Raw genomic sequence first — 25,570 nt, 5'->3', positions numbered from 1 at the left:
CAGAATGGTTTGATATTTATGCAATGATATTTGATATTTATGGAAACTTAATTCATTTAGACATGTTTCCACAAATGCAAAAACCTGTGTTCAGTCAGTGTATTGTATCTAGTTTCCTGGGCAATAACAGTGAACAGCTTAATGTAGTCAAGACTTTTAAGTTATTTCTATACAGATGATGGCTTAAAAAAACAAACCTACCATGAGAAATACTTGATGGAGCAAAAATAACTAGACAACTAAACAACTAGAAATCTTCACCTCCTCATTTCATACATTCGGCGCCCTATACACTCGTGTAAACAGACATGACTCCATTACTGTAGGTTTTATAGTCGTAAGAAATCGTTTTTTGCGTCACGTTTTGCTGAATGGGCAATTGTGAAGTCAGGCGTGATGATCAGCTGATATGAGCGGATCTGTTAGAGTCTGGAGGTGACGGAGCGTTACTTTGACAAGGTAAAGAAAACGTTTAAACTGTTTTTTTTTTTATTAGGAACACCTATACTTTTTCTTTAAACACACGTAACTTATTTTAGTTAGAAATGTTAATTTACACGTGGCTCGAAGCTCTGGACGCAACAGTTAATCAACAGTGTACTGCTACAAAAAACAATTAATTTCACACCGTTTTGTGAAAATGTGAGACATGTTGATCACCATGTAGTGCCTCTTTGTTTGACACGCCCCGACCAAAGCAAATTCAGAGGGAAAATGACCTGTACATATTTATTGTTACAAAAGTTAAGCATCAGTAATATATATTGTTTATTAGATGAGAGGTTTTTAGCATCAAAGTACTATACATTGTTTATTAGATAATATTTTTTTTTTGCATCAAATCATAGTGAGACTTTAGTTTCTTTCCTTAATCGGTGATTGCGAAAATGACAAGCTACGACTTGCTCAATGAAGGGTTTAAACTGCTGAACATTTTGAACGGATTAGTCAAATGAACCGGTTCACAAAACTTATCTGAATGATTCATTCGCGAATCTGAATCATTCGAGCGGTTCTATTTTCTAATTACGGACTATTTTCTGTGGCGGAAGCAATACATTCGTTTTTAAATAAATAAACTCCTTTTTAAATCAATAATTCGTGTCAAATAATTTATTTATTTTGTATGTAGCCATGTAATAAGCGGTATAATGTATAGAGAGGCGGTCGTTATAGCGAATAACAACCCCTTCAGGCAGATTCAAGACCCCTCCGCTTTCGCGTCGGGGTCCTGTTCAGCCTGTCGGGGTTGTTATTCGCTATAACGACCACCTCTCTATACATTATCCCTTACATATATTATAAAACGCTAAAAAATAAATAAATGTATTGTTTAATTTAATTCCAGAGTAAAAGGACATAATAGGCCTTATCACAGTCGAACGCGGAAGTGTGATAAAGGCCTAACAGCTTTAACGGAACGTTTGTGTTTCATGAAACACGTGATGCATTTACGTCACGACGCAAAATAAAGCTGAATCGTTCTTTTAACCGAACTGTCAAACGAACTATTCAAAAGAAACTATTCGCAAAAACGAGTCGGACTTCCCATCACTAGAGCGAGGCGTTTGATCTTGTCTAAACCACTCTGGCGCTGCTTTACTGTTTGATGACGTCGCGCTTCAACCATCCAATCACAGCGCTAAGCGATGTCCTCATTGTTTTGACGACTTGTTTGTTTTCTTCTCTAGGTGACTGCGGCATAAGATCCACATACTTCTACAGTTCTACCTCAGCAGCTGAAGATCTACACCACAGGTAATGCGCTAATGTATTTGTATTTATTTGTAATGTCTTCTGCTTCGGCTATAAGTGTTTTAACAGCACTGTGACGTTTGCCGTGTCAACAACACATCTGTTTTCATAGAATGATGCAAACAGCCCAGGCGGCATTCTTATGAAAAAGGAAGAACATGCAAATGAGGTGTATTTTTATTTCTGTTATGTTTCATTACTGCTGTTTTTCAAGTGATGTCGGACGGGCTTGTGCTCGGTGGTGATGGAAACTTCAGCTCTCTCTGCCCACATGGGATCGAGTGGATCTGGTATGGACTTGGGGAATGTGCCCAGGGCTCCAGGGATGTTGCCAGTGTAGTTCTGGGACTGCTGTCAATAGTTTGCTTCATGGTGTCCTCACTACCGTAAGTATGCCAACTCTTATAAGAGGATGATGTTGCGCTGTGTATGCCTCAGTTTTGCCATATTAGAAATAAAATGTTCATTTCAGGCACAGCGATAATTTTGAACACTCATACACTGCTATTCAAAAGGTTGGTGTCAGCAAGATTTTAATGAAATACTTTTATTCAGCAAGGATGTTTTGAATTAATCAAAAGTGACAGTAAAGACAATTTCTATTTAGTATAAATGCTGTTCTTTTGAACTTTCTATTCATCAAAGGGTTTCCACTGAAATATTAAGCAGCACAACTGTTTACAACATTCATAATAATAAGAAATCTTTCTTGAGCAGCAAATTTGATTGATTTCTGAAGGATCATGTGACACTGAAGACTTGTCATCACAGGAATAAATTACATTTTAATTCAAACAGAAAACAGTTTTTAAATGTGTAATAATATTTCACAAAATTCTTTTTTTATTGTATATTTGTACCAAATAAATGTAGCCTTGGTGAGCATAAGAGACTAATTTCAAAAACATGAAAATGAATTCTTACAGACCCCAAACTTTTGAACGGTAGTGTAAAGTGACATTTTGTACATGATAAGATATAATGAGATCACACTGTCTGTTACTGTAGGCAATACTACAACTCCTGCAAGACAGGGAATATGGACAGCGCTCTGTCTATTTGGTTTCTGTTATTGTGGCTGGCAGGTGACTCGTGTAATCTCATTGGATCGTTCTTAGCCGATCAACTTCCACTACAGGTTTGTCACATTTTTCATTTGTTGCTTTGGATAAAATCTCTGCTAAATTAATTAAATCACCCTAATCTTAATTCAGCTGTAGTTTAAAGTAAAGCCTGGTTATATTATTATTTTATATTCCTCAACCCCTTGTTTCTCCTTTAGAAATACACTGCAGTGTACTACGTCCTGGCAGACATGCTAATGCTGTTTATGTACATGTATTATAAACTAAAGAATAAAGCATCTAGGGGTGAGTTGGAAATCATGCCTTACTTGAGACTTGTAATGTTGGTTCATTACAAGTCTCGTGTTGAATGTGTTGTGAGTAGGCTATATGTAATTGCTTTCATTCATTTTTAATGTAACATTTACATTTTATTTTATTTCAGCTTCATTTAAATTCCCAGAACTGATTTTTAATAGCTTTAGTTAACAATGACACTGCTCGAGAACGTCTCTACTGTATATTCCTCCCCGGCCCTCGGCCTTCACAGTCTGTTATAAGATTGTGCTGATGCCTGAAACACTGATTCATGGAACTGTCTTTCTCCTCTGTAGAGAGTAACAGAGCATTGCTGAATGCAGTCAGTATGCTGTGTCTTCTGGGAATTACATCTTCCCTCCTTAGCCTCCCTCACTCTGCCCTAGAGGATCAGATTCCCGCGGGGTTCAAGGGTCGGGCACTGCTGGCCGTGGAGGGGGACAACGGTTCGGTGCAGGTAACTAGAGTTGCTTTTATCATTGAGTTGAGTTGCGTTGCACTTAATTCATTTACGTGGTTTCAGCATTGGTTTGGGACTTAATGTTTTCATGTTTTTCAGCCCTTCTCAACAAAGGAGATTATAGGCTTTTTCATCGGCTCTTTATCTTCAGTTCTCTATTTATGCTCCAGATTGCCACAGATGTACACTAATGTAAGTTTTACATTGATGTTGATTCTCACATAATCTATTAAGAACATGTCCAGGTCATATTTTACCCCACACTTAAAAGAAAGACATTTTGATTGATTTATAGTTTTCTTCTGTTTTAGCAAAATATATATATAGTCTATTTGTTTAGGACTATTAAATCAGGGTGCACACTGTATGATTTTGGCCACGATTTGGCTGAGACAAGTTTTGCGCATCCTAAGATTCCTCTGATCCTTGGCCAAAATCGGAAGACTTTGATCACTAGTTTGACATGTTTACCGACAGCCGATTAATGACCATTGTGATTTAAAATTAACCTCTGATGAAATTCTGGCAGTGTCCTGTAGTGCGACTTCTCCTACGACAACTGTCAAATCTAAAACCAATAGGAGCGCAGAACATGACGCAATTAGAACGACAACTACAAACCACCACTTGCTTCACACACATCGTCTTCGTTTTTTCTTTGCAAGATAAGCCATGGTCAAAATTAAATATAGAATAACTTATTATTTATGTATTCATTCAACAGAATATTCTGCGGGCCATGAAAGTTTTGTGAATATGATACAACATGGCTCATGCTGGCTGGCAACTTAAAAAAACACTGGCATCAAAAGTGTAATTTGATGTATGCTTTTAATACAGCTACAATTATTATTTCATACATATCTGAATGCATATGTAGCATGAATCTTTAAATTAAATATATACATATGTTGCTTCTGAGGCTACATTCACACTGCGAGCCTTAGTGCTCAAATCAGATTTATTGTTTGGATCAGATTTTTTTTTTGTATAGCTGTTCACTTTGTGGTTTTAAATGTCCTGAACTGCCAGGTCCTGAACTGACCAGCATGCGCAAAAGAACGATAAAAAGACTTCAAACAGCAAGCTGACATACGGAAGTAAACACGAAGAACATAAAGTAAACGATTACGTGCTTATAGTGTGATCTGCCGCAGAAGTCAGCGAATTTATGCACAGCCAAGATAAAAAACAAAGAGAATAGAATAACATTTATGATACAAGCCCACGTTTTGCTTGTATATTTGTCACTGTAATTCTTTCAACTGACACCTTTCACAACAGTCTTGATAACTTTGGGTATGTGTGATAGCCAAAGTGACTCCTGTGAACAGAATTGTGACGTATGTTGTGATGTAAAAGTCTCTTGAATTCCGATACGGCTGTTCAGATTGAGGTCGCATTGCAAATCATCTGATCTGTATTGGAACCACATTATGGAAGTGGCCCAAATCTGAATTGAAATCAGATTCCATGTGGTTTGTGCTGTTCACACTGTCATGAGAAAAACAGATCTGAGTCACATATGAGCAAAAAAAACCCATCAGATTTAGGCCACATTTACCTGCAGTCTGAACATAGCTTTAGTGTAATGTTAATATATCTTGCTGTCTTGCAGTATCGAAGGAAGTCAACAGAGGGCGTATCTTTTTTCCTGTTTGCTCTGGTAATTCTGGGAAACACAACATATGGCATCAGTGTGATAATGAAGAACCCAGATCCAGGGCAGGGAGAGACCAGCTACCTCGTGCACCACCTCCCCTGGCTCATCGGCAGCCTGGGAACGCTCTCACTGGACCTTATCGTATCCTTTTAAGCCACCGAGCTGGGAGAGGATCATTGAACACAGTCCTCATGGACCACAGCCACAAAAAGATGTGAAATGGAATATAGAATATGAATATTTTTCATACAAAAAGTCAAAATGCATAATTTATTTTAGTATCTTTTTATATATTTGAATATATAAATGTTTTATTTTAATAATTGAATAATGGATTCATGTTTTACACAATGCATCAGGTTTAACTGTGTTGGGAAAAATGCATAAATTGATTAATTGACTAAGGTTTGTTTTGAGAACATGCAGTCAAAGGTCACGTGACTGATATTATAGACAACATTGCATAAATGTCTGAGTTATCGTGTGTTTGGCATTCTGGATCACTTGAGGTCACGTATATTGACACAACTCTGATCGTTGCCAAAGCATCCAACTACATTTCTGAAGTCATGTGACTTCCTTTCATGTGAAGCACATTTGTCATAATCCCCTGAGCACTGAGCTTTGTTGTTTAAAGGGGTCATCGGATGCAAAATTCATTTATATGGTGTTTGCATATAAATGTGTCTTTGCAGTGTGTGGACACAACCACCATTCAATGAAAAAAATCCATTCACTATCCTCAAAAAGCCTAAACACTCTTTGTTTTCTGAGAAACATGATGACGTATTGCTCATGCTTCGCCCACGACCACTGACGGACTGTCCCGTATTTGCATATTTCCGCCCTCAGCCATTTGTATACTGTCCACCAAGACAGGTTGCCATGGCAGCACTTGTGTCACATGCTCCATGGAAGAGAGGAGTGGGCTGAGCAGTTGCTCATTATCATTTAAAGAGACAAGAGTTTTTGAGGAGGTAAAAAGGGAGTTGTTTTACACAACCACTGAGGAATTTTAACCAAAGTATGTTACAAACTTTACACGAAGACCCTAAAGAATCGTAGCACTTTGTGAAAAATGGGCCTCCGATGACCCCTTTAAATTCATTCAGGATAGTTTGAAAATTTCAGCTTTTTTGCCTTAACGCTTTTCTTCAGATATCCGTGCAGTTCATGATGTACAGCAAATCTCCTCGGGTTTCTGCAGATGGAGATGAAGAGACTGCTGCACTCCTCCAAGACTGAACTATTCCCATTCCTGCTGTGATTGGATGAAATGCTGGAGATGTTTTTTGAGCATCACATTTCCACAGCCACAGCTGACAGACGTTTTTTTTTTTAATAGTAAAAAAAAAAAAAAAAAAATGTAACCAATGCATGAAATCATGTACATTTTCTTTTGTACAGTAGAATAAACGTTGCATTTGGCAGCTCGATCAGTCCTGATTGAGAAAGAAAATGAGCTGCCGTCAATCTGTGTACTGTAATGATAGGCTGTTTACATGTAATATATTATAGAAATGTTTTACTATTGTAAAGATGTTTTTAATCTTTATACTGTTGCCTTTGATTTGATTTTGCACTGCACCTTTCAGTCACTTGGTAACTTCTTTTATTGAAGTTCTTATTTTTAAATCTTATTTTACTTTTTGTTTTTGTTGTTCTCTCTATCACAGCACAACCTTCACTAAAGATTTATGTTTTTCTGAGGCCAAACTTGCTTGAACTGTTTCTTTGTGTGTTGGTGTGTGTGTGTGGTGTTTAGGTAAGCCCTATGTTATGGCGACAAAATGTCCCCACAAAAATGGCAATATCCAAAATCCTTATGTTGAAGGTCCCTATGTTGAAAATAGCTTATAAATCATACTAAATGTTTTTTGAAAATGTGAAAAAGCAGAAAGATTTTGAGGTGGATAGGTTTAGGATTAGGGGGATAGAATATAGAGGTTGCACAGTATAATAAAGCAATAACGAAATGCAGGCAGAGCTGAATGTGAGTTGACAGTGGATTGCTGCATCACTAGTACCCACTGTTGAAGAAGCATTTCGACTTGGAGGCCGAAGGTCAAGTTCATCCCCTAGGGAATCTTGATTAATCTCAATGGTAATGCTTATTTCCAAATAAATTATCTATTGTAGGATAGATTTAAAGTTATTAAAACGTGCGATTTTTACGTTCTCAGTACAGGTGTTTTAATGGTGTTTGTTATAAATAAAGGATCTGTTCAGAAACCTAGTAGGTTGCCCTACTGCCTTCTAAGGCAGTAAATGAAATGTAAACTTAAACAATCTCCACGTCACGGTGGGTTGCAGGAAGGCAGACGGAGACGAGGACATATTTTCAATTCGAAGGTTTAGTTTAATTAAACACAGGACAGCAGAACAGGTAGCAACACAAACTAAATATAACGGAGATGATCGGACGACTGAGTGAACAGACAGAACTTAAATACAAACAGATGACACTGATTAACAGAACACAGGTGATACAGATGACGATGATTGATACAGCTGAACTGAAAATGACAGTAACCATAGAAACGAAGGAGTGGCGGGAAAAGAACAAAGGAAAACAGGAACCAATCACAGCACAAACTGAAAGTCCAAACAAGCACTGACACGTGACACTCCATCAATGTTATTTTAGCATTATTCATATTCTACTATAGTACTTTGAATTTGCTTTTATTTCTACATTTTCAGATTTCATTGTAATTTTACTATTTTAATTTTTGATTCAGTGTCAGTCATTTTAGTACTTGAACGAACTTATTTTATTTCAGTTAGTTGCTAAAGCACGTTCTTTTTTTAATCTAATATTTTTCATTTTATTTCAGCTTTATTTAAATTTAATGAAAATGATTATTAATAGTTTTGGTTAATAATAACAACACTGATCTCCTGGCGCATGTCTCCTCACACAAAGTATGTATACTGTATAGAAAATTACACAGCAGCAAAAAAGTTTTTAAAAAACTTTTACACTCTTGCCGCTGGTTTATTTTTTCCCCTGCAGGTTAAAGGTTTGACATATTGAATAAATTTGACTGAAATGCTTGAAATGTATTGAAATATTTTATATTCTACCAAAGATAAAACTGTGCTAGACGTTAAGTTTTGTGAAGAAGGGCCACTGGGATCCTCAATTTGAGCTGTGTTTATGATCATTACTTTACAGTGGTTTTCAGTTTGCATATCAGTGACTGTAAAATATGTATTTTAGGTATGGGAGTGGCATATTTGCATAGACAGTAAAAGAAATGAACACCGCGACCCCATTGGATTCAACAGAGAAAAGTGAAGTCAATTAGAAGCACTCACTTCCTGATGGCTGACCGTACTGCGCAGACTCAAACTGAGCTTGACGACGTAGATGTGACGTGAGCAACCCGTCTGTCTTCTAGTAGCTGTGCCAAGAGAAATCTGAATCATTCCCTTCCGAAACTTGCAGAGACGGAGAGTGTGAGTAGGAGCTCTCCATGAGCTCGGAGCAGGAGAAACTTTTGCTAAGTATTCTGATTAATTATTTTGTCATTTTGCCTCCACGTCCTCCCGATTACCTGTGAGCTTCTCCTCCTGTCCATACGGTAATCTCTCTACTGTGCGACAGAGAGTTATGACACAATCGTTAGCCTATTTTTACAAAAACTGCTTCTACGGGGCCATAACATAAGATACAAGGTAATGGAGCGTTTAATACATTTTCGTGTTTCTTTGGAAATAAATAATGGACAAATGGAGTCTTTAAACGCCTCAGATGTAAAGTTATTCACTGTCAAAATGACACCAAAATGAATGGAAGTCAATGGAATGCTAACAGCAGGTGATGGTCTGCTAATCAATGGCGGCGCCCGGGAAAGCTTCAGTTTCGGCTGAAAGATTACCCCCTTGCACATTTGGAGTTTTGATATTTCATATATGGTCGTTGGGCTATTTTTAAGTGGCAATTAGGCTAGTTTTGTGACGATATGTGCATATGTGAGATGCTGCCTTTGAATTTGGCTAAAAGAAGGTCTTTTCTGTGTTATTGTGCTGCCTACCTTTCGGAACAACCTTTGCGTGGCTTTTGTGCTAATGCTTCCTTAAAATACTGCCTATGTACTCAACTCAATAGTTTTCCAAAACTTGAATCTCTGACACATTTTTTTCCTTTCAGGAAGAACCTTGGCTCCTCATTCTACCCCATGGTTCATATCAGCAGCCCTGTTGTTCCTGGAAAAACACATCTATGTTGTTTTTCCTCATTACAACAGTCGCTGTCATTAGTATCCTCTGAGTTAAGAGCATTAGGGATGGATCTGCAACCCGCAGAATGTCCCCTCTGCCCCCAGTTAAGGACATAAAGGGCCCACCCATGAAGCAGAAGAGAGTTTGGGGTCTCTCTCTCTCTCTGTGTGTGTGTGTGTGTGTGAGAGAGAGAGAGACAGATAAGGGGATCTTGAGTTGCGTGCGTCCAGCTGAATTGTGTAGTGACACGTGGGAGTTAGTCGGGGTGGTTGTGAAACCCGGGCTGAGCAAGTACGTTCTCTGAGCGGCAGGAAGAACGGAGAGATAGTGAGCGCTCATCCATCAGTTAGATGAACTAGGGCTGTTTATAAACACTGGGCTGCTGGGAATGTTCTAATGAGCCCACTGTTTCACGTAGTGCATGTCCAGAAATCACTCATTATTTCACTTAAACAGCTCCTCGCTCCCACCACGGCCCTCTCAGATTTTGTTCAACAGGTTCAAACTTTTAGATATCCATTCCTAACTTTTACGCTGACAGTAAGGGTGATCTTCAAAGCTCTCGTTTCCCTCATCACGGTGGCAGAACAGTGTTAAACTGTCCTTTTTTGTGTATTATCGACTTTGTGTGCCCCCGTCTTTAAACTCACACACATATTGGTGTGTTTGAATTCATGGTTTGCGTTGGAGGGACGCGCTGTTTGTTTTGCGCATGTGTGTTCCAGTGTGTGCTTGGCAAGTGCTGGACGTCAGGGGCTGAACTGCTGTCAACATCACAAATGCAAGAGGCACATCAAGCTGAGATCCAGCACACGCAACATCAGCACTGGTGAGTACACAAAATCTGTTTTCTCTAGAAACTGTACCAGTCGAAAGGATCGTTAAATGCTTAAAATATCAATACCTGCATAGGAATTTCTAGTTCCACTTTATTTTAAGGTGACGTAGTTATATTGTACTTACTCAAATAAGAGAGCAATATTAATTAACAACACGTACTTACTATAGAGTTATTGTTAGGGTTTGGTTAAGTTAAGTTTAGTAATTATGCATAATTTACCGTTATTACTATAGTAAGTACATGTAGTAATGTGTAACTATGTCACCTTAAAATAAAGTGTTACCGGATTTCTTCACAATAATTAAAAAACAAAAACAAACTATATTTATAAAGGATTATTTGGACCGCATCGTAAAGGAAAAGCAGCCAGTAAGTGTCCAGCATACATGAAGTCTGCTTTGTTTAAAAAGCATCCTAGGATGCACCTCATGAAGTTGGTTCAAAATTTATGAGGTTTTATTTGTTAGGTGTGACATTTCTCATACTACCATTTGTGTTCAATTCAGTGTTGATGACTTTCTGTGAATGTGTGCATGTATCAGGCCTATAATGAGAGGAATCATTTTGATTAGTTAATATATTGATATTTATAATTTTTTATGTAGTCTACTGTTCAAATGTTTTGAGTACATACGATTTTTTTAAATGATAATCTCTTATGCTCACTGAGGTTACATTTATTTGATCAAAAATACAGTGAAAACAGTAATATTGTAAAATATAATTACAGTTTAAAAGAACTCTTTTCTATTTTTATATATTTTAAAAAGTCATTTATTCCCGTGATGCAAAGTTGAATTTTCAGCATCATTACTCCAGTCTTAAGTGTCACATGATCCTTCAGAAATCATGATTTGCTGCTCAAGAAACATTTCTGATTATTATCAATGTTAAAAACCATTGTGCTGCTTAATATTTTTGTGGAAACTGTGACCAATATTTCCCATGATTCTTTGATTAATAAAAAAGTTCAAAAGAACGGTGTTTATTTGAAATAGAAACCTTATGTAACAATGTAAAAGTCTTTACTGTAATTTTTGGCCACTTAAATGTCTTTGCTAAAAAAATAGATATTACTGACCCTAAACTTTTTAACAGTAGTGTATTTAGACTAAACATTCAACAATAACACAATACATAAAATATCTCTTTAAGTGAGAAAAATATTTTTTTGAGTTGAACAAAGGTCCATGAATGCCTTGAAGTTTTGTAAATCACTTTATACCTTTTTTTTTTTGGTCTAGTTCACTCTCACACAACAAACATCATTATCTTTAGTTCTTGGGTTTGTTGGGTCAATGTGAACATGACAGTTCTGTTTCCCAACATTATAAATCCAACAGACAACTTAAGAATGTTTGAAATGTTGGCATTTGTTGAGCAGTCATTTAGACATTCTGTCTGTGAGCTCCTACACAGAAGTCAACACCACTGACAGAAGTCAAAGAGAAGTTGCCATTTGATCAATATACACTGTTTTTAATAGAATAGACTGCTTCAATTGTGTTATCTATGCAGATACCATTGAGATAGTTGAGTTGACCAGCCTTACGTCAGTCTGTCGTGATCACCTACATTCAAAACATTACAAGCACTTCTGGACTTTAGTCCAAAACCCCCCAAACTGTCCCTGCACAAGGCCGTCTAATCCAAGAGTCCTGTTTCCTGCTTAAATCTGTAAACACAGCCTGGCTACAAGCAGATAGCTAACATCAAATAACATAACAGATGGATAAACGAAGATATGCTGGCAAAAATAGTGGATGCAGTGCTTTGTGGATGTTTCTAGATGTATAACATGATGGTTCACCATCTTCTAATGGAAACTTCTCCCATGAGGGCTTCTCAGGCAAAACCTTCATTCAACACTCTTAAAAATAAAGGTTCTTTATAGGCATCAAAGGTTCCATGAAGAACCTTTAACATCCATGGGACCTTTCCATTCCACAAAAGGTGCTTTAAAGTGGAAAAAGGTTCTTCACACTAAGACAAAAAAGGGTTCTTTTGAGAACTGTTCACTAAAAGGTTATTTTAGGAACCAAAAATGGTTCTTCTATTAAAGGGGTTTTCAAACTGGGGTCCGGGGATGCCCAGGGGACCGCAAGAGAGTGCTGGGGGTCCGTGAAAAATGTAGAGAAAAACATTATGAAAATTATTTAGCTAATGCTTTTGATTTCAAATAAATAAAAAATTTGATTTAAATAATACACAATTTGATACAGAGCCCCTAAAGAGACAAAAACATGAGATGGGAGGAATTCTATGTCAATTCTTTTGCACTCTCTCGCAAAATGTTTGTGTTTCCCAGAGAAAACAATGTTTTGCGAGCAAACACATTCTGCATTTTCTCAGGAGAACGCAAACGTTTTGCGAGCGAACGCAAAGTTTTTCAAGGGAACGCAAAGTTTGTCAGAGGAACACAAACGTTTTGTGAGCGAATGCAAAGTGTCTCAGGGGAACAGAAACGTTTTGCGAGCGAATACAAAGTTTCTCAGGGGAAGACAAACGTTTTGTGAGCGAACGCAAAGTTTGTCAGGGGAACACAAACGTTTTGTGAGCGAACGCAAAGTTTCTCAGGGGAACAAACGTTTTGTGAGCGAACGCAAAGTTTCTCAGGGGAACAAACGTTTTGCGAGCGAACGCAAAGTTTGTCAGGGGAACGCAAAGTTTTGTGAGCGAACGCAAAGTTTCTCAGGGGAACAAACGTTTTGTGAGCGAACGCAAAGTTTGTCAAGGGAATAGAAACGTTTTGTGAGCGAACGCAAAGTTTCTCGGGGGAACGCAAAGTTTTGTGAGCGAACGCAAAGTTTCTCAGGGGAACGCAAAGTTTTGTGAGCGAACGCATAGTTTGTCAGGGGAAGACAAACGTTTTGCGAGCGAACGCAAAGTTTCTCAGGGGAACAAACGTTTTGCGAGCGAATGCAAAGTTTCTCAGGGGAACAAACGTTTTGCGAGCGAATGCAAAGTTTCTCAGGGGAACAAACGTTTTGCGAGCGAATGCAAAGTTTGTCAAGGGAACAGAAACGTTTTGTGAGCGAACGCAGTTTCTCAGGAGAACAGAAACGCTTTGTGAGTGAACGCAGTTTCTCAGGAGAACAGAAACGTTTTGCGAGCGAACGCATAGTTTGTCAGGGGAAGACAAACGTTTTGTGAGTGAACGCAAAGTTTGTCAAGGGAACACAAACATTTTATGAGCGAACGCAAAGTTTGTCAGGGAAATGCAAAAGTTTTTAAATATATTTTTATTCCACCACCATATCCCTTTCTTTAGGGGCTCTGTAATTTGATAAATAAAAACGTTGATTTAAATAAATAAATAGATACAAATAAATAAGTACAATAATAATCTAAGTACAGTGTTTTAGTAAGTAGAAAAAAAGTAAATGTCGTTGACAGATTTTCCAAATAAGTTTAGACGTTCATAGTATACATTTATATATGAAAATATATTCCTCACATGAGGATGGTCATATCTGGGGGTCTGTGGTCTAAAAGATTGGAAACCCCTGTTCTATAGCAAAAAACTTTTTGAAACCCTTATTTTTCTGAGTCAACAATTGTTATGATACACTAAAGGCATGTTTATTTATGTAGTTGCTATTTATGCTCTTGGGAAAACTGTGAAAAATGAATGAGTGTTCAAACTCATTGGAGTTTTGCTCCCTCTAACCTCATCTGGGATGAAACCATCCATGGGGTTTAAAGAAGGTCGTTTTGTTAATCGTGCACATTTTTTTGAAGTAAAAACCCAGTCATTGTGATGGATGGCATGGGAGTGATAGCAAAAATTTCCCTCCCTTGGGTCTCAGAGGCACTAATGATATCTAAATTTCGACACTGCGAAACCGAGGTCAGCCTCTTTGAGATGCTACCACAATAACGCCATAGAGGATGTTCTATGTCAGCTGGCAGGATACGAGAGGGTACGTGTGAGCATCCATGTCATAATTTAAGGGTTTTTCAGGAAAGCCCGCCCCTTTCAAGGGGTCTAAAGTATATCGGGTGGGAAGGTTAGAGTCCTGCAGTCCTCAATCTTTTCAATGTCAAAGATTAACTGCATGACAAACAGAGCCGTGGCAAACACTGCATGTATAAACACTCCCTAAAGCTCTGGAGATGAGCTGGATGTCACTCTGTCATTCCTCTTGGGAAACAGAGAGCAACCAACATTGCCACAAAGAACACAAAGTCAAAGTGAATGAGAACAGAAGCAATAATAGTTCAGAGAACATAGGTGAATATTTGAAAGATATTGAATAGTGCATGATCAGTCATGTATTTATTTATTTATTTTTGTCCTCAGCCTTAAAAAGAAGGGTTCTGGAAATTAAAATATTGAGCATTATAGAGTTTCTGAGAACTCATGTGATGTTTGAATAAATCAGTTATTTTATATTGGAGTATTATTTCACAATATTACTGTTTTTATTCAAATAAATACTGCCTTGGTGAGCAAAAGAGACATCTTTTAAAACATTTTAAAAAATCTTACCAACAGCAAAAACTTTTGAAAAGTATATACATAATACATCTTGTCACTCATATATTTGCAGTATTTCACAAAACCTGAGCTTAATATTACCGTATCTGCTATTTATTGTTGCAGACAAAAATCTGCATTGTTGTGAACATTATGTTCTAGCAATGGTGTAAAACAAAGTATTTTCGTTCACTTCTCCACCATCCACGTGAACATAAGTCTTGTAACATAAATGAAACTGAAAATGTGTCACTTGATTTTTTTTAACTAGTCTGTTCACACAGCAACCCATACTGGATACTTGTCCATGAACATGCAATTCCTGAAGAATTCAGAATAAATCTCTAAATGATGACTGTGATTTTGTGTTCCTGATGTGTTCACAAATGCTACTTGTTGAAAGCTTTTAGAAGGCTTATGTATCCTGCTAATACTAAAATGAGTAACTTGCATTTAACTATATAGCCTTTTTTTTGGCGAAAAACAAATGCATTTAACACTTCTGCTGTAGCCTTTGTGCTATGGTCCTTACTGATATTCAGAATTGTAGCACTTGTTTTATCCTTTGGATTAATCGCTTCTACTTCCATTAATTGCTTCTAAGTGTCTTCTGAATTAATAATTCAACGTAATCCTGCACCAGTTTCTGGGTAAGAAAATTGCTTCCAGTGGATGTCAAGTAAAAAGCCAAAACAGTTCATTTAAAAACATTTTATACTAGTTTTGGATCCAATATGGCTCTTTAAAGTGTGTTGCAGGTCTTCTTTTGAGTTACTGGTCAAAGGTGCGAGTTAAGGTCAGCTACAGGCCAAACCTGTTGAGAGCGATTGGGACAGACTACTCTTTGTGAGGCCTTTTCTGTGAAACTCGTGCCAGAGCAGCTGTTCGGACACATGGGCCTCATCTCACGTTTTATTCTCACAGTCAATGCTCTTCAGATCCTCTCAAAACCCCAGAGGAGCACAGACTGAGATCTCTACAGCCTTCACTGTGTTCTGTCATAACCTTTTCGTGACAGTGATGCCTAAAATAGCTCATATTTCTCTGGGGTTGGAGCGCTTGCTGAAGAAATGTTTGAAGGCAATGGATTACGATCCTCAAGTAGGGTGAATGAAAGTTTTTGTGCTCTTTTATAGATCCAGATATTCTCTGTGAAGAGCAAGAATCCAACAGATCAGATGAGAGAGGGCACAGATCCTGAGATAAGCATGTCAGTCGGAGGCTACCTCTCTGCATCAGACACGTTTGACATCACAGAGCCGCCGCAGTACTATGGTAAGATTTCACTTTATTATAGAAATCAATATATTAATACACTGCCCGGACAAAAGAAAGTTGCTGTTTTGATTTAAATAGGCACATTAGTCCTTCAGTCTGTGATTGGATTATTCTGATTGCATCCTTCTGTCTCGAAAGACAATGGAATCTGCGCCTTGGGGTCTCTAGACATTTGAGTTACATCGCCTGCTGCGACTAGAGCCTGATTCTTTAAAGGCATGTTCTGTTGCAATTACTGCAAGTGGAGATCCTGCCTGTCTCTGTGAATGTTGGGTCTGTTCTCTGTCGTCTACGCTCTCTCCTCTCTACCCACTGGTGCTCTTTCGCTAATTTCAATGCCTAGTTATATGGCGAAACTCCATCCATCGCATTCTATGGCTGCTTCTTCCAAGTCATCTGGATTGACGTTGCTCGTCTTTAGGTCTTGTTTACACACATCTTAATAGCGAAGTACTTCTGGCCTGGAGCCAGTGGCAGGTTCGCTGTACAGCAGGTCTTTAGGCATTCGGCCGTTGTTCATGCGGCTGACATGACCGAGCCAACTCAGACGTCTCTGGGTGAGTAAAGCAAACATACTAGGTAACGCCGCCTGTCCGAGAACATTTTTGTTTGGAACGTGGTCCTGCCAGGAGATGCCCAAAATCCTTCTTAAATGATGTAGATGGAAGACATTGAGTCTGCGTTCGTGGTAGGAATATAGAGTCCAAGTTTTGCTGCTGTAGAGCAGTGTGTTAAGTACGCAGGCTTGATAAACCTTCATCTTGGTGTTGATTGTTAACATGGAGTTATCTCAGACCCTCTTTGCCAGGTGAGCCATTGATGTTACTGCCTTTCCAATCTGTATGTTCAGCTCAGCTTCCAGAGAAAGATTGCTGGAAATAGTAGAGCCGAGGTACATGTAATTCTCCACCACCTCAATGGTGAAGTCACCAATAGAGATTCTGGAACATTATTGCAGTGATTATGTTTCTAGCATGTCATATGTTTGGCAACCGTTCTTCTAACCCTAATTGGTTGAGTGTGTAGCTTGTCAATACAAGATCTAGATGGAAATAACATCACATGTTACTTCCATCAAGAGGTGCATCATTTTTTGGTCAATATCCTGTATTGACAATGCAAGAGTCCAGCACTCTGTAAAGTCTCCTGTAAAGTGAAAATGATTCTTCATGCTCCCTCCCAACCATTCTTTCACAATTTGAGCCTGATGAATCTGGGCATTGTCATCCTGGAACATGGCCATGATGTGTCTTCCTACATGGTTGTTTAAGAAAAGCTACACACTCCATCAATTAGAGTTAGAAGAACTGTTGCCAAACATATAACATGTTAGTAACATAAAAATCACTGCAATAATTATCCAATCATAGACTCTAAACTTTTGCCTATTTAAATCCAAACAGCAACTTTTTTATCTTGGCTGGCAGTGTATAATATAATTTGTATAATTTATATAATTTGTTTAGTTAACTGAAATAACTCTTAAATGAAAGCTAAAAGCTGAACTAAAATAAAATAAATAAGATGATAAAGATGAAAAACTTAAAATATTACCAACATTGCCTAGTAAACTGAAGTTGAAGTACTTAAATGACTAAAACTGAAGTATAGCTAAATAGAAATATTTAAAGAAAACAAAAATGACAAAAGCACATAAGAAAATTACTTATTAAAATTGAAGATACAAAAAGAAAAGGTAATTCAAAATATTAATAAATACTATAATAGTATAAAAATAATAGCCTACTATTTTTTATGGCATTATAACTGCAATTTAAAAAATAATACATGTAAAATATGTATCAAGATTTCCAGGACACGTGGAGCCTTCATTTATGTTGCGTAGAAACATCCTACATTTGATCTTACGATCATTTCTCAAATGTGTAAGTGCGATTCAGAAAACAAACATACGCACAAAAAACCAAGCCTTGTATTTAATGTCATCAACATATAAAATACCACAAGTCAACATCCAAATCCTTTACTTGAGAATGGCGAGCGGCAAGAATTGCTTAGATTATACCTGCAGTACTCCCGACTTTCTGCCACTTTCTGAAACTTTCCACTTCAAAGACCATTTTTATATGAACGTTGATGTGGATTTTAGCATAAGCACAAAGTTCAAATCTGTGTGTGTGTGCGCACGTTTTTTAGTAGCATTTTTAGTGCTGTCCAAATAAAAAATCTAAGTTTTCCTTTTCTTCTTGACAAACACCAGGGTATTCTGGTTAGTTTGAACACTGATAAAAAGGATTTGTAAATTGCATGAAGCACAAATGTTTTAGCCAACAATTTACAATAAACTACATGAATAATTACTTAAAACTGGATGCCATCACTGATGTTGTGTTGTTCATGTGACTGATCACGTATTCACAGTGGCTTGTCTCCTTCATTCCCATTCATTAAATGTCATCCGAAAGTCCAAAAGGATTATTTCACAGACATCGCCTTGAGAAACAATTACTGTCCGAATAGTGCTCTGTTAAATTTTCAGTTTCGTTTTGTCATTTAATTCACTGTGGTGTCTCCAAAGCCAGTCAATGCTAGTATTTTAGCAAAGCTTCTCACCAACATGAATGTTTATGAAGAACTCCAGTGGTTTACAAACAGATACTAGCTCCGGAAAGTTATGCTGAAACGGGACATAAAACATCTGTGAGAAAAACAGAATTGAAGGCCAGTAAAGAGACCACCACACAGCAGAAGGATATTTATGAATGACATGGAAAAACACATATGAATTCACTGGAATTGGTTTGATAAAATGTGTTTTACTCAAATATAAAAAGAATTCTCATGTGAAATATTTTTTCTTGCTTTTTGTCACAATTATTTCTGAAGTGTCCGTTAAAAATGGGAGAAAAATGTCTTGTGCAGATGTGCTTCAGAAATGCTGCCAACTGTGACGTGATTCCTCTATGGGGGAACTCAAATCTAAAATCCATCTTCATAACCTTCCCTCTGACAGAAAAAACATCAGGAAGGCTCAATTCTGTACGGTTATAAAACCTCCATAAGCTACAAAGCAAATAACAACCATAAACAAAACTGTAACTTCAGCTGCATCCTGTTTCCAGAGACAGAAAAGATTCAAAAGGTCTTGCTCTGTTTTTTTTTTTTTTATTACGTCCCAATGGCCTCATAAAAGTCATTAGGTAATTCAAGAATCATGTGAAAAAGAAACATTTCTTGTGAAACGTTTTCAATCATTTCATTCATCAAGATGTTCTCCTATCCTTGCTGCAGATGTTCTTGTGGATCCACTGAGCTGCTCTTACCAAGAACCGGATCTACAGAGTCCTCTCTATGGGCAGCAGCCGTTCAGCCCCGTTAATGTGCAGTTCTCCATGTACGGAGCGCCAAACGTTCAAGCATGCAACCCGCCGTACCCCTACAGCCATCAGTGCTCTGAGTACATCTGTGAGCCCGAGATAGAGGTCCAAAGCCCAACAAGAGGCAGCGTTATTGGTCTTCCAGTGCTGAAAAGGCCCAGGATGGGCCATGGAGCTCGGGTAAAAGGCCAGGATGAGCTGTGTGTGGTGTGTGGAGATAAAGCCTCGGGATATCACTACAATGCCCTCACCTGTGAGGGATGCAAAGGTTGGCTGCTCAAAAGCTGCAGGACAACATTAAAGAGATAGTTCACCCCCCAAAATTTTTTTTTTCATCTAGTCTACATCAATTATTTAGTTAAAAAAGTTACATATGTTAGAATTTAAACTGTAGTTTCGCTTTAGAAGAAATTGATTAATCCACTGGGTTTGTATGGATTACCGTCATGATCGCTGCGTCAACCAAGCGGCACCCATTCACTTGCATCAGATCCTGCATTCAATCCTGCATTTCAGGATTATTTTCCTGAAAATCTTAGTTTGTGTTTATCTTAAGAAAGAAAGTCATAAACATCGGGGATGGAATGAGGGTGAGTAAATGATGAGAGAATTTTAATTATTGGGTGAATTATCCCTTTAATCCTTGATACAGTTCTTGAATTTATCTATTAGTGTCCAAAATCCGTATTTGAAAGATTTTGTGAAATGGCTTGACAAGCAGTTTTCTTTTGATGTTGACATATTTCCTTTTAAAACAGGAAATCAAGTGGGGTAATATCAAAGAGCTTGTCCCTTAAAAAGCCAATAACAATGAAACAAGATTTACTTGCTATTGATAGTTGCTTGGATTTATCCCCAAGTCACAAAAAAAAATTCTCTTTTTCCCTGGACAAGAATTTTTAAGTATATAAATTACCATTCAAAGGTTTGAGGTTAGCAATTTATTTATTTGGGAAAGAAATTAATACTTTTGTTTAGCAAGGAGGCATTAAATTGATCAAAATACTGAAAAACTTTTTCCACAAAAATATTAAGCAGCACAACTGTTGTTAACATTATTATCAATAATACATGTTTCTCTAGCAGCAAATCAGCATATTAGAATGATTTCTGAAGGATCATGTGACACTGAAGACTGGAGTAATGATGCTGAAAATTCAGCTTTGCTTCACAGGAATAAATTAAATTTTAAAATATATTAAAATAGAAAACGTCTTTACTTGTATTTTTGATCAAATAAATGCAGATAAGAGACTTCTTTCAAAACCACTGCAAACATTTTACTGACCCCAAACATTTGAACAGTAGTGTATATCTCTCTTGGTTTAGGTTTCTTCAGACGCAGCGTGACTAAAAAGGCAGTGTACCGCTGCAAAAGTGGTGGAAGCTGCGAGATGGACATGTACATGCGGAGAAAGTGTCAGGACTGCAGACTACGCAAATGCAGAGCCGTCGGGATGCTGGCAGAGTGTGAGATTGACGTAAAACCTTCTAGACTGATTTAAATCTTTACGTGTTGCTTTGAGTCAGTCATTTCTGGGAATCTGAGACAGATGCTGCTTTGCAGAAGACAATCTAATTGGATGTTGATTTGGTGTTACTGGTCTTTTTTGTCAGGTCTGCTTACAGAAGTGCAATGCCAGTCGAAGAGACTGAGGAAGGGCTACAAGAACAGAGGACACAACGGGTCAACAGGAAGAGCTGAAGATGACTACTCTGAAAACAGAAGCGTCTCGTCCACCAGCAGATTCACCACACGGGTAAAATCCTCTCGCGTTATTTAGCTTTTCCAAGCATTAAATTGGAGATTTAGCAAGATTTGAAGCCTGTGTTAGAAATTCAGAACAAGTTTCTTATCTTCAAAAATACTGTTAGCAGGTATCATCTAGTTTCTCCAGAGAGCAGAGATGCATTCTCAATAGAATTGTTGAGGCTTATCGTAGGTACATAATTCAAGACAACACGCACTGCCCGGTATGTCAAAGAAGTTTGTTTCTTTTTTATTAAAAATGCAATAGAAATACTGCCCGTAATATAAGCTATCATTCTATTTCTTTCCCCAGGTGCCTCTGTGGTCAAGTTTAACAAATACAGATATGACTCCTCCTCAGATGGAGAAGCTTTTGCAATTTTTGAGGAGTGTACCTGGTCAGTTTCCTCCAACTTCTCTCAGATCACACCCAATACGTCTAAATAAAACTAATTTGTGGTCATCTGTTGTTTAGGGTTTGAGCTTTTGGATAGTTCTGACCAGAACACACTTCTGTCCAGCTCTTCAGTTGAAGTCATGTTCCTACTCTTAGCTCAGCAGTTCTCAGAGAACCCCACTAGTGTTAGCACTGGTAATGACATATATTATCACACAACCTGCTTGTTAAGTCTGATGTCACGAGTCTCAGCTTTTGGGTCCAAATGCTCTATCCGATCCCAAAAGCAAACAACAAACTGTTAATAAATATGTTGCAAAAAAGGTTACAAAAGGGGGTTTTCACAACAATGTCGTAGAAAAACCATTTTGGGTTCCCCAAAATAACCTTTCAGTCAACAGGGCCAGTTGCATAAACGTAGTCCTGGTTTCACAGACAGAGCTTAGATTAGTACAGAATTAGGCCTTAGTTCAATTAGGACATTTAAGTAGGTTTTATAAACATGCCTTAGACTTTTTTTTTCGTTACATACGTGCATCGAGAGACAAAACAATGGCACTAGTCTGTGACTAGGCTTAAGCCTGGTCTGTGAAACCAGGGGTTAGTGTCTGAAGAACTAGTCTGACCATCTAGCAGTTAGACAAGGGGTAAGTAGTCTTATTTTTCAATATCAAATTAGACAAATCTATCTTTTTTTTTTTTTTTTTATTGAACCATCTTAAAGATTTTTTTTTTTTTTAAGAATAACTTGACTGGTCTAAGCAGTTTATCCAACTGGCCCCAGTTCTTAAAATATTTTTTTTCTCTGAATATTTTTCTATATATATTCCACTATAAAAAAAAACTTTCTTTGTACTTTGTATGTAAAATGTTCTTCATGGAATCATCAATGCCAGGAAAAAAAAGAACCTTTATTTTTAAGAGTGTATTCACTCATGATGTGCTGTAATACTACTGAAAAATTCTTACCACTATCTCCTTAGCAACTTTTCAATTGGCCAGACACTGATTCATCTTTTACAAATCATTAAAATATTGGTGTCCGGGACAACGTGAGTGTTTAAAAGCTTAGTTTTAAAGTGTGCAATGCACAATGAACGTCTGTTGAGTTAATATTATCAATTGAAACAGGGTAGAGGTTTGGACCCGGAAACAGTCTCAATTTAACAAGTGGATTAGATGCATTATTTTGTTCTCAACAACTCAAAACATTATGGATCATTTATGACTCACTGATGTTTTCTATCACCAGCTTTATACCCAGCAAATTCAAATAACTCAAATCCAGATTGGGCAAAAATTTTAGAGTCCAAGACTGGGAACAGCCACAGGATACTGACACACTCAGGTGATCTATGATGCAAAGCGATAATCATAGTAGGAACATATCACATTACATGCAGTGACAAATCCAATGTGACAACTTTTTTAGACAATATAATGATGATACATCAAATTTATTGTCTATGCTAGGCTAATGTTGTGATTTTTATCTCTGATCAGGGTTGAATGATGAGCTCTTGAGATCTGTGGTAAATTTCCTCCACAGTATGGTGACTATTGCGGTAACCGAGGCTGAATATGCACTTCTAACGGCGACGGCAGTGTTGTGCTCAGGTTTGTGCATTATGATTACCGTAACACAATTGTGACTCATTTCCATGTGAACTTCCACATGATGTAACTGTATTCAGAACATTCATTTATAGGTCAAAAAGCAAATGACATAATTTTCATGCAACAACGGGCCCGGCTATTTGTAATTTGAATTTATTGTGTCATTATTTTACCTGTACAAAAACAGTCAGTTATGCTGTTTTATACTGCAAACTGGTATTTGTTATCACATTATTTTAATTTATTATCGTAGTCAAAAACACACTGTTTGTTTGTAGAGAAAATAGTTTTAGCTTTTACTGCACTTTATTTACCCATAGCGGCTAATGAATCCGAAGTCTCGCACATTTAAAGAAAATATCTTACGTCCACTGTGGATGTTTCAAATGACTACCTTTTGTTTCCTGTTGCCAAGCAGACAGGCCATCTCTTCGTGCGGTGAGCTGTGTTGAGAACTTACAGGAGTTTGTTTTGGAGCTCCTGTCCCGGGCTTGCTGCTGCTATAGTCAAGGGACAGCACAGGACCCGCGACGCTTCGCCAGGCTCCTGGGACGACTGACGGAGCTGAGAACACTACGACACAACCACCTCACCCTTCTCCCACAGCAACCCTGGGACATGCAGTCCTGAGACAACCTTCAGAAAGAGAGATTTATGACATCTGATCTCTGTTGCAATACACTTTTAATTTTTGCCCAAAACAATATCCCAGGTCAATGTACTGTAGGTTACCCATGAACAAACATAGTTTAGTTTAATAAAAAAAAAAAAAAAAGTAAGCCTCATGATGTGATGTTTTCTTATATGCATTAAATAAAAAAATTATTTTGCGGGGTTTTTTTTTTGCATTTCATTCATGGTATACATATCAACTTAATGTGGATCTGAAAATTACTAAATGACCAGAATATGTAATAATTTGCTCATGCCCGTTTAGATTTTGATTTACCTTTGCTAATTGTGTTATATGATTTACTACGTTTTGAAGCCAAAATGTAATTTTCATTATTCGCGCAGGACCAAAGCAGTGCGTGGTTGGGGTTTATTTGTCAACAAATACCACAGAATAGTGTTATCCTTTATAGATATATTAATTATATATCTATTCAAATAGAAGCCTTAAATGAAATGACTTTTGCTCAGTCTATCACGTGAGTAAAGCAGCTCGGGTAATCTGCTTTGGTTTATGATTCAAAAGTAGTACACTGTAGTAAGTTAAGTTTAAGAATACATAATCTCTTGCAATTTTGCTTGGTTTATTGTAATATTCAGGACTTGAACCCAGGTCCTTTTGCTGTCACTGGTGCCCAAATAGGTGCATGACAAATAATCTTCTCACTTTATATTTAAGGCTGGAAATTAACCTTGGCTAATGTTTCAATATGTAACATTCTCGCAAAACCATTTAGAAGATACCGTTCCACAAACAGGAAAAGTCAACTATTCATTTGTAAGCGTTTTTAATCTTTAAAGTCTGTCTGGCATCCTACCCTCAAGTTTTATCAGGCATTCAAATAAAGCCGGTGTTGGCAATCTGTCATACGAAAGCCATAGTAAGACCTGCCACTAATTTCCCTATGACCACAAATACAAAAGACATAGCATTTGAATGTTTGAATGACTGTTTAACTTTTCAAATTTTAAACTGAAATCGTTTGAACATTACCGTTTGAACATGTAGCCTAGCTTGCCAACAAACCGTTTGAACATGTAGCTTGCCAAGTTACAAAGATACATGGCAACGTTTTTTCTTTTGCGTGGATCAGATCATCTTCCAGCCATTTAAAGGACCAGCAAGAATTTTGAGAATATACTCACCTTATTATGGAAGACAAATCATACTGAACATGTTCTTCAATCACCTATACTGACTCTCTGCTGCCCCCTACAAGTACACACACACAAACACACACACAGAGAGAGAGAGAGAGAGAGAGAGAGAGAGAGAGAGAGAGAGAGAGAGAGAGAGAGAGAGAGAGAGAGAGAGAGAGAGAGAGAGAGAGAGAGAGAGAGAGAGATCACAAAATTTCAGCAAATCTTGAGGCACCAACAAAACTTTGCAATAAAATACAGCCTAATTTCGATTAATGGTCAACGTTTCTAATGTTCCTTAATTAAACATCTACCTCGTGACCTCACACAAGATGCAAGTTTGACCAGCTTAAATCATTTTCAAATAATTACACATTTATCACCTTACATCATCTTGAAAAAATAAAATGTGTCAATATTGCTGTTGAAAATAAAGACACAAATTTTAGAGCTGCACGTATGATTTTGGACCTTTTGCTGCCTTCACGTGTCATCGCAATTATCGTAAATACGAGTTTCCTAGTCGGAAACAGGACCACTCATGTAAACTAAGTAGTAAACTCGGAGATC

At 37.5% G+C, this 25,570-nt stretch overlaps 2 protein-coding genes across 3 annotated transcripts; both read left to right on the top strand.

The window, feature by feature from the left end:
• Window positions 1-304: 304 nt before the first annotated feature.
• slc66a1 (solute carrier family 66 member 1) lies at window positions 305-6,991 on the top strand. Of its 2 annotated transcripts, XM_081348490.1 has the most exons (9): window positions 305-459; window positions 1,692-1,758; window positions 1,970-2,141; window positions 2,764-2,893; window positions 3,038-3,125; window positions 3,434-3,594; window positions 3,697-3,789; window positions 5,216-5,401; window positions 6,419-6,973. In XM_081348490.1, exons 3-9 carry the CDS (start codon window positions 1,972-1,974, stop codon window positions 6,503-6,505), a joined length of 915 nt encoding a protein of 304 aa, XP_081204616.1. In that variant the 5' UTR covers window positions 305-459; window positions 1,692-1,758; window positions 1,970-1,971; the 3' UTR covers window positions 6,506-6,973. The 2 variants fall into 2 exon arrangements, with proteins under 2 accessions (XP_081204616.1, XP_081204615.1); XM_081348489.1 differs by lacking the exon at window positions 305-459 and having other exon boundaries at window positions 689-1,758; window positions 6,419-6,991.
• A 2,724-nt stretch (window positions 6,992-9,715) lies between these two features.
• Window positions 9,716-24,731, top strand: nr1h5 (nuclear receptor subfamily 1, group H, member 5). Its single transcript, XM_081349761.1, is given in 12 exon segments — window positions 9,716-10,316; window positions 15,945-16,083; window positions 19,339-19,692; window positions 20,754-20,900; window positions 20,903-20,905; window positions 21,042-21,184; window positions 21,303-21,398; window positions 21,488-21,572; window positions 21,650-21,766; window positions 22,824-22,919; window positions 23,075-23,188; window positions 23,607-24,731. Coding segments are annotated over 11 exon segments (1,464 nt in total). The 5' UTR covers window positions 9,716-10,316; window positions 15,945-15,986; the 3' UTR covers window positions 23,819-24,731.
• Window positions 24,732-25,570: the final 839 nt, after the last annotated feature.

The sequence above is a fragment of the Scardinius erythrophthalmus genome, assembly GCF_964197995.2.
Source record: "Scardinius erythrophthalmus genome assembly, chromosome: 20".
NCBI classification, from domain to species: Eukaryota; Metazoa; Chordata; class Actinopteri; order Cypriniformes; family Leuciscidae; genus Scardinius; species Scardinius erythrophthalmus.
This window is presented reverse-complemented; position numbering and strand designations above follow the sequence as displayed.

Bases quoted from the DNA above. Each gene is read 5' to 3' on its own strand.
- slc66a1 (XM_081348489.1), top strand. From the start codon at position 1,972: ATGTCGGACGGGCTTGTGCTCGGTGGTGATGGAAACTTCAGCTCTCTC. The intron at 3,595-3,696 runs GTAACTAGAGTT...CATGTTTTTCAG, and splicing joins GGGACAACGGTTCGGTGCAG to CCCTTCTCAACAAAGGAGAT. The intron at 3,790-5,215 runs GTAAGTTTTACA...GCTGTCTTGCAG, and splicing joins TGCCACAGATGTACACTAAT to TATCGAAGGAAGTCAACAGA.